General features: G+C 34.5%; 1 protein-coding gene across 1 annotated transcript; it reads right to left on the reverse strand.

Moving 5' to 3' along the window:
• Window positions 1-1,100: 1,100 nt before the first annotated feature.
• On the reverse strand, window positions 1,101-8,395 carry LOC7467877 (probable galacturonosyltransferase 14). The gene is made up of 6 exons (XM_002324058.4): window positions 7,725-8,395; window positions 6,600-6,655; window positions 6,324-6,479; window positions 3,702-4,292; window positions 2,713-3,015; window positions 1,101-2,061 (listed from the first exon to the last, which is right to left on the reverse strand). Exons 1-6 carry the CDS (start codon window positions 7,939-7,941, stop codon window positions 1,774-1,776), a joined length of 1,611 nt encoding a protein of 536 aa, XP_002324094.2. The 5' UTR covers window positions 7,942-8,395; the 3' UTR covers window positions 1,101-1,773.
• Window positions 8,396-9,921: the final 1,526 nt, after the last annotated feature.

A 9,921-nucleotide genomic window follows, 5' to 3' on the forward strand; every position in this document is an offset into this window, starting at 1 on the left:
GTTTCGGTTTTATAAGCCTAAAACCGAACCGAACTGAACCCAAACCGAAAAAAATAAAAAAAACAGAGTCAAACCGGCAAAAAACCAAGTCAAACCATTTTGAACCGGTTTTTGTTCTAAAAAACCAAACCGGACTGAAACTGGTCGGTTTGACCTGATTTCAGTTTTTTTAAAAAAAAAAATTTAATTTAATTATTTTTTTTTATAAAAATCAAATCAAATAAAAAATAATCAACCATAATATGTGTGATTTCAACGAACTTTCAGATTCTTCCATTTTAAACTTTAGAAGAATCAAAATAAGCTTATTAATGATGCAGACAAAGGACACTAATGGTCATCTCTTGGTATTTAATTAATTAATTTAATTTAATGATATAAAGATAAGAAAAGCAAAATTCCAAGAGAGGTCTAATCAAATGTGGTGGGGGACTGGGGCATTTAAGATAATCGGGATGCGTTAGGCACAAGGAACCTCTGCCTTGAAACATCAGAGCTGCCAAATTCGGTTGTTGGATGCTTAGAAAAAGATAATCGTGCAAGTAAATGGATTTCTTGTCATCATCAACTGAGGAAATTCCATGAACAACAAGAATCTTTTGTTTGCTAAAGATATTATTGTACACAAGATTTCTGTCTCTACGCGACCATCTCTTCCTTTAGGGCATTGTCGTGCACAATGTTCTTTTCGAAGAAGGAAATGAGACACAGTCAATTCCTCGTAATTTAATTATTCTGCACAAGAAAATAATATATAATTGATCATGGACCTGCACACATGTTTTCCCAGGTTAGATGGCCCTCTGGTTACATTTAGGATTCTGGGTTTTTGGTGTTCTGTTTGAATAATCGACGATTCTAAATTAGGTTTTCCAGAAACTATAGTTGTTGCTGATCGATCTAGGTAACGAGCTTTGTATTTTTCAGAGTATACCCTTGGTATTTTATACGGTTTTCTTCAATACAATTACACTTGTAGAAGAAAAAAATGGGGATCATGAGAGCTGTGATTGGGTTTTGGGCGACCTAGCATTAGCTTCATGGATGTTAAAACATGTCACAAACAGTGAATGCTCAAGGATACAAGGAGAAACAGAATCTTAGGAAAAAAAAGAATTTTCTGCACATTTTAATGTTTCTCATGAATCGTACATAACAAATACTGAGATATAACCTAAAAAGTTCCCCAATTTAACGGGACCTGTAATAAAGCAATCTCCATTACCTACTCCTATGTTTCACCTTGATGATATTAAATTGACAGGGGAAAAAATGGGGAGGTACTAGCAAAAATGACAAGAAGAGGGGAAAAATCAAGTGAAGAAACATTTGGAGACCAATGCTGGAGCCCTCACTAGAGATCTGCCCTAGCCTTCCTCTTTCCTGCACCAAGCACTATGGCGCATTGGCATATGCACTTTCTAACTTGTGTAATTTGCTTTATTCTAATATAAGTGCCAGGAAATCAGACTAGACTTTCTGCAGGAAGACCATTAATAGTATCAATTTTCCAACCAAGAAATAAATGATGGATTGCTACGTTAAAGATTGAAAGAAAGAATCCCATGCCCGTGCTGGTGATCAGGCCCTTTTCTGCAAAGGAACGAGGTATGACAGAGAATTCAGACCTGAAACTCTGCTCCCTTCTGGATGATTTTCCACTTGCCTTCTCAAGTAGACCTTGAGAAAATTTTCAACCATGAAAAAACTTACATGCCACCCAAATCACTTGTCTTTTTCCATTCCAATTCTAGTTCTAGCCCATATGGTTGATCAAACTGAATCCAGGATGTGGCAGTTCCTTATAAAATCATTGGAGTAATTCACATATTTGGTCCAAAATGGTCGAAGATGCTCAAAGCCAATTTCCAGCCAAGGTTTTGCCTGACCATTGTAGTGGATAACTGCAGCCTTCTTTACACTCTCAATGTTTGTCTTATTCTGGTATCCCAACCCAAGCATATGCCAGGATGGATCAATTGGATGAACATGACCTTTAAATGCAATCAAAGCAGGTGGTAGGGTTCCGAGTTTCCACATTGTCAGGTTTGACTTCAGGTTCTACATAAACAAAACCCAGAATAAGAGAAAAACGGTGGCAAAGCATCTCTTATTTGCCTACAGTTATATACAAATCACTATAAGCACAACCTCACCAATATTCAGTGCATACAAGAATAACCCAATACGAAATATTTGTATTTGTGGTGTTTGATATTCATCCAGAATTTAGAGCCACGTGGAAGTTGGATATTTGACTAACATTCCGACAATCAACTAATATGAAACTATAAACTAGAATATATCTGAAATGTTACAGGGAGAAACACCCTGAAGTGATGTACTCACAAATAAATTAAGAGTGCACAGAGCCAATGACAGGTGAGGAGCACGCAAGCAAGTAAAAACAATACTTCATAAATGAAAGAATATGATAATGATGATGATGAAGGTTGTTTACCGATGCGGTCCTTCTCATATTGATATTTTTTTTAAAGCTGGAGCTAGTAACGCTTGTTTGTTAGTGCGCAATGCTTCTCACATAACAATTTTTGAGATCAAGGTTACCTTTTAGCACATTTAATGAGTCACTTGCCACATAAGATAGCAAATATCACAGCATGAGCATGTTAGTGAAATTGTCTGTCTTTAATATTATCCTAGAGTTTTATTAGACCAAAAAAGGGTGGTGGCAGGAACAGGTGAGCTTACCTCTTTCAGCCAGGAATGGTAGGTTTCTCTAATATTTGTTTTCCTCCATGCGCGGAGATCAAATATGTTCATTCCATATGCCCATGCACATTCATCAGGGTCCAAATTCTTTGCTATGAGGGGATGTGAAAAATTGAAGTAATTCTTGAAATGCTTGGACATTACCCACTCATCTTCACCTTTACAAGTTTCTACAGCTCCATTGACTTTTCCCTTAAGGTCAATTTCCCAAAGTGGAGACAAATCACGCTGGATTACGACATCGTCATCTAGAAACACCACCTTGTCAAGGCTTGGAAAGAGCTGTTCAACATAACCAATCAGCATGAAGATATTGAGCCAACAGATGAAGAAAAAATAAATCTAGCACAAAACAAAATTGCAGAAACTATGGCAAACCTCAAAGGTTGGACTAATGATACAATAGTTCTTGGGAGATTAATGCTGCCGTTAGAAATGAAAGGAATTCAGAAATTTTTGTTGCCATTGGACATGTGACATAATCATCAAACTTTAGTATATTTTCTCTCTTTTTTCCTTCCAAAAGAAAGCATTTTACTTTAAGTAAATCATCATTTGTTATCCATATCCATCTTCCTTTTTCAATTTGTAAGCATCACATTTTATTCATATTTCAATATATTAAAAATTTTAGAAACTTCAGGAATTCACAGGGTCACTCCCGATACAAATCAATGAATGTTCCCACAACAATCCTGGATACTTTCAAGAATACTAAAGTTAGATCCTGATTTGTTATGGCTGGTAAAAGACTAGATTTTCCAAGTGAGATCAGGTGGTTTCTACCTATGTGCACATGAAATAATCACAAGGACATTTCCTCATGACATCTAGCATCATAATTTTTTGGTTGCATTTTTTACCCTTTAACATCTTAGGTCCCTGGTTATTTTAAAATAGACCACATGCATCATAATTCATAATCTCCAAGTACGACAACAGAAAAGATAAACTTCATATGAGATCACCTCAGGTATATATATCCGAAGATGGTTGAGTATTGATATATACTTTGGACTTCTAGCCTGCAATTTTGAAGCAAATCTTCGTGGAGTTGTATCACTAAGATTTGCCCCTGCAATGTGATTCCCATGGTAATAATTCCTGATACCATTATGGTTCTCTACAGCTTCAAGCACTGGAACATTCTCTCTTGTTAACCAGTCAAACTGGTGAACACCTTTCACTTCCACAATAGCAGGGGAGACTGGGTTTAGCGCAAACCATGAGTGCATGCCCGCATAGGTTTTCTTGTCAGTGATGATGTGAAAAACTATGTTGTCAGGCTTTAAAGATGACTGGATAGTAGAAGTGACAACAACTGAGGCAGCCAAAATGTTATCAGTTGAGAGGACAAAGTGGTGGTAAGAGTTGTCGGAGAGCAGAGGAAGGAACTCTGGAGAAGGTAATTGTTTACGTGCATGAGCATTGGAGGAATATTCATCAGTCAGACGTAGAGAGAGACAGTGGATGCTTTTCGGGATGGAACTTGCAGCAAAGTGTTTGTTCATCAGCTCTGAAAATTTAGATTCCCTAATTTCTCTTTCCAATTTTTCCATCTGTGAAAGATAAAAAAAAATGACATTAGTTGAAAATATTTCTTAACAACCCAGCAGATTTTTATTTCTTATTTTCTATTGGAGTGGCATGGGTAAATGCCCTCTCTATACATATGAATTTATGCATATATGTGTAAAGGATAACAAGAAAAGAGAACGAAAATGAAATCGATGGATCAATCAAAGACATAACAAAAGAAAGCAAATACAAATTTCACATCCCACTTCAATGACACAGAGTAGCATGAACGTGTTGCAGTTAAAGGATCCAAACTTAAAACAAACAAATGTATTAGTACCATGACTGCACCATTGGAGCTCTATCAAAGTTGAGTAGAATAATTCAATCTAATATTGAATAATGAAAAGTCATATTAATAGCAAGTTAGCCCACAAAATAACTTAATTTAAAAATATGTATTTGTGTGTGAAAGGGATCATGACCATTAAAGGAGGCTGCAAACCACGAGTGACCCAAACTCTTGACCCACACCAACATTGTACTCATATTGAATTAAAAATTAATCAAATAAAAGGATTAAGACCTAGAAAAAGAAAATACAGTAATAATTACAAAAATAACATGTTGGACTTTTTCTTTCATTGGTTCATATAATGAATCATTAAGTATGTCAATTCATTTTTGCTCTTCTTAATTTTTCCTTCTTCCACAAAAAGTAATTCTGATATAACAACAATATAATAATAATGTTTTATCTTTCATTTTTAAATAGTAGGATCCAACCTCTAACATATAGCTTCCTTGCCTATATAAAAAAATGATAGAATTTACTCATCCATGTCAGCAGGTCATGAGTTAAGGGTCAAGAATTTGTGTCACTCTTCTTTTTCCAACAAACTAATTCTAAGAGCACATCATCAATAAACAATTAATGGTATCTCCTCAGTCGAAAAATAATTAAAGCCTCACAACAATAGAAGATTCTCACAACAGAACAACCTAGAGAATAGAAATGCAACAAGACGTCCTGTGGACAATCCTGTGTCAACCTGACCAAGATGCCAAGCAAACAATAAATCAAAACTCAATATCAGACACTCATCAAGGAGAATGTCATGCAAAAAATAAGCAACAACAATAGTTGATATAAAAGCAGTATCAGACATGGCATGAAAGGTCTCAAAACTAGGGTCACCTCCTTTATCACATTGTTAATGAAAAAAGCTGATTGATTGGCAATCAAGTGTAAGTTTGAAGATAGAATTAGTGATCTATAGGCTACAATTGAAGAGATCAGACCTGGAGTAGGGCATAAACATATATCTACTTGAAATCCATCATCCAATGGAATTTTGTAGGTTTAGAATAGTCTTCTATAAGTGGGAATTAGAATCAGCTAAAGTGTTCAAGATAGATTGAATTGGCATTTCATTTCTAATTACTCTTTTTCAGTCAAGACATAAAACAAGGTATTGGTGGATGAAACTGATAATTCATTTTTCAGCAAGCAATAATTGAATAGCAATAGCTCTAATTCTTTTAGATCTTCTCTTCAGTTGTCCATGACATTTTAGCATACGATAATTTAATAGCAATCGTTCATAGAACCATGCAGAGATCCCTTCCAGCAAATCATTATTTGATAGAATACACAGGGACAAGATTTCAAGTATTATATATTTTATACCCCTCTCTTTGGAATCCCTTTTCTTTCTTTTGCAGGCAAACAAAAAATCATAATAACTACTAATAAGATGTGTCACCCAAATTTCATATATTTCTCCAGTTAAAAACTCCCAAATGTTAAGATTACAATTAACAGAAAACAAGAACATGAGCATGAACAAAAAAAGTTCAAATATAATTCCTGTCTAATACTTGGTAATAGATTCAACCCTCATTGAGTGATATAACTAGTTTGAAACAAAATGAAAGATGCAGAAACAAGTATGGATCCATGAAGCTAAAACCTACTTTTCAACCCTGCTCTCCTCCCAATAAGTTAAGAATAAGGAAACGAACCACATCTTAAATTAATTATGTCTATGTTTGAATAACTTGACACATACCATAGCCCTCAACATGAATGCAAATGTCCTTGCATCATACTGATTGTTCTTCATTTCAGAAACTAGGTGGCTAAAAGAAGCTGGGAGCTTTACACCATCTGGGATTTCCTCGTTTTTAACTTGATTGAGTATCTTGTAAAAGTCTTTAACGAGCCTCTGTTACATCATTACCACCAGCATAAGTATTCAACTTGTAATAACACCATTAACAAAAAGTAGGAGAGGAGGTAATATCTTAATCTGAAACAGTAAGGATGAAGGAAAAGGCTTACTTACCCCTGAATCATCTACTCTACCAAGAAGCCTTGGTCCTAACCGTCTACCTAAACAATCTGCGGTGCAAAAGCAAAGCAAGAACAAGAATTAAGCATCGCCACAAACACAGAAGCAGCATCATGAAATTGTGATCCTAGACCCTGATCCAATGAGTATAGACATCTAAAAGCAGATCCAGATTGCTCTGTAACATTTCAGTAATTGGAATTATAAACACGATAAACAAATTTCACAAAAAACAAAGGATTAAAAAAATGAAACAGCCAGGAGAACCAAATAATTAATCTAAAATTGTGACTTTATGTTTTTTAGAAGTCTGCTTCAGTTTGAAGTATCAGTGAATTACTTTTAATTAAGACTCCGTCAAATCTTTATTTAGCTCATCTTTATCATAGACAATAAACAATACTAATCTCCCAGAATTCATAAATTAATGAATTGAAATCTATCCCCAATAAATTTACAAGTTCAAAGCCTCATTGGTTATTAGAAGCGAGCGAACACGCATGAAAAATAAATGGAAATGGAAAAATCCATGAATTAATCATGCTAGATTAAGAAATCCAGAGCCGAGTTACACAGCTGGAATACGTTCGGCTGCAAGAAATTTCTATGCCAACAAATATAATGAGCTATTAAATCAGAATTAGATCCATCACCCTTGATATCAATCACAAATGCGAAAATCATAATCAAATGAATACCATCCGTGAGTGTATTTAAACATGTATATGAGCGGAGAGAACAAGGTATTAGTAATGCAGAAAAAAGAGGTAAGCAAATTGAAAATATTAACCATCAATGTTCAAAACAAACATAAGCCACATTCATGAAAAATATGCAAAGATGTAACAAAATGTGAATAAAACAAGACACGAATGCATCACATGTGAAAAAACAACCGAACCCCAAATCAAATCAGGATCCAAACACCTCACAGCCAAATGCATACATACAAACAATAACAAGATCATGAAATTAGAAAGCAATCACAACCCAAATCAAATGAAGATCCATCCACCACATGAAGAAACAATCACAATCAAAATAACCAAAAAAAAGCCCAGACACTTGAACACAAAAATCCTTGAAAACAAGTAAAAGCCAATAAAAAATAAAACTCACCAAATGAGGAACACTTGTTGACTCCTTCAAGGGTAACCAAAGCAGTGAGAATGAATACAAAAGGTAACAAAAAAGCGAGAATGAGTATAGTATGAAAAAGGGTTCTATAAGAGATATGGCGAGCTGCGACTTTGATCTTCATTAAGTCAATAAACCCATTGTTGCTGCTAGAAGATATAGTGATGCTTCTCATGCTACGCGAGATGTGAAGCTGCATATTCCTTTTCTATGCAGCCTCACCAGCACAAACCTAGCAAAGGCAACAAGTTCTAGCTCCTTCCCCGCTTGTTCCAACAATACCCAACTCACCATCAGATCCACACCTATCACAGATAAGATTTCCCTTCCGGGTTCCTGTAATGTTGTTGCTGTTATCTCTTATCCTCCTTTCTATTTCTCTTTCTCCTTCCCTTGTTTGTGGTCCTTTCAAAGACCGCATTGGAGATTCAGCAGCAGCAGCTATTATTATAACAATAAAAAATGGGTTTCTATACCTATTTACATGCAACAATACATCAATACAGCTCTAATGGGTTTTCTCCTTTTGCAAGATTTTCTTCTTCTTCTACCTTTAATGGATCAAGAAGGGGAGGGAGGGAGAGAGGGAGAGAGAGAGAATGGGTTCTGTTCTGTGTTTGTGTTTTCGTCTAATTTTTTTATTTTGATTTTTTCTCATTTGTTTTTTTTTTTTTTTAATAAAGTAAATAAGGTTGTTCAAGAGTCAAAACCGTGTTGCGATGGTGTTGGTTTTTTTTTTTTTTTTTTTTTTTAAGGAGAGAGAAAAGTGTGGGGGTGAGTTTTTGACCTTCGAGAGGCTCCAGTGTTTGCAATCCTCACCTTGGAGCTAAATTTAGATGTCTCCTCTGTTCGTGGCCAAAACATGGATCTGCTTTCCTTGGACACTATTGTTTTTCAGTGCTTGTCAATTTTAGTTATTCTTTCATATCAATTCTCACTCAAGTGGAGGGTATGGTGTTTAAAAGTGATGTATTGTTGTGTTTGGAAGTCTGGTAATAGTTATTTTTTAAAATAATTTTTTATTTGAAAATATAGTAAAATAATTTTTTTTTATTTTTAAAAATCGTTTTTAACATCAGATATCAAATCGATATGAAAACATTAAAAGTAAATAATTCGAAGCAAAAATAAAATAAAATAAAAAATTAATTTTTTTGAATCGTTTTTTAAACACAAAAACAAATAGATTCTTTTCCAATTACAAATAAATTCTCCCTTATCTTTAAATTATTTTATACATCAATTGACATTAAGTTAAAATGTAATTCATCAGAATAAATCCTCCTCCTCTCTACTCAAATCCAAGAAATATTGTAAAAAAAAAAAAAATACATTTTTTATGCAGAGAAAACTAAGATTCCATCGTATTTAAAGAGTGTTTGAGAGAATTTGTTATTTACTTAGTATTTTTGTATTATTTTGATACGCTGCGCTGATATCCAAAAATAAAAATAAAACATTATTTTGATGTATTTCCGAGTAAAAAACACTATGAAAAACAATCTTTACGGCCGCTTCAAGCACCCCTTACGCATTAATTTATTGAATTAATAGCAAAACAGTATAATCAAGTCCAATTCTCATGAAAGCAAAATCTTTGTCATTAAATTAAAATATCATAAGCTTTGATGAGTGAAATGCAATGAGATCTCTCCCTTCACTATTCCATGTCCGTTACGAAAGAAAGAAGCACTTGAATGCCCATTTTACCGGTCCAATAACTTGGAAATTTTAATACGGAGGAGGGTACAGATTCAAATATTGCTGGCATGGTGAAATATTATTATATTATATTATGCATGGAAAATATGAGACGGTCAAAGTTTACACAACGTCCATATGCGAGGGAGGCCCACAGGAGGTGAGCATGCATGCCGCTGTCACAGTACCACCATCATGATGTGATCTCTTTTTTTCTGTGGATTACCACAGATTTTTCGTCGGGACGAAAGGTTGGGGGCTGTCCACACAAACGATTTGAAGGGAGGCTGTTTCCACCTTTGGGGGACTTTTCGAGTGTGTCAAAATTGAAAGAGATGGTAGGAAAAAAAATCAATGCTAAGCTATAGAAGTAACAAGGAAATGTAGATTTCAATTTTTTATTTTTTTTATTTTTGAGGAGGTTTACATATTAAAATTATTGTTGATTAAAATAGTAAAATGATTATTTTGTTATTTA

Source organism: Populus trichocarpa, chromosome 17 (assembly GCF_000002775.5).
Source record: "Populus trichocarpa isolate Nisqually-1 chromosome 17, P.trichocarpa_v4.1, whole genome shotgun sequence".
Lineage (NCBI taxonomy): Eukaryota > Viridiplantae > Streptophyta > Magnoliopsida > Malpighiales > Salicaceae > Populus > Populus trichocarpa.

Bases quoted from the DNA above. Each gene is read 5' to 3' on its own strand.
- LOC7467877 (XM_002324058.4), bottom strand. From the start codon at position 7,941: ATGCAGCTTCACATCTCGCGTAGCATGAGAAGCATCACTATATCTTCT. The intron at 4,293-6,323 runs GTATGTGTCAAG...TATCTTTCACAG, and splicing joins CATTCATGTTGAGGGCTATG to ATGGAAAAATTGGAAAGAGA. The intron at 3,016-3,701 runs GTGATCTCATAT...TATGTTGAACAG, and splicing joins TTCGGATATATATACCTGAG to CTCTTTCCAAGCCTTGACAA.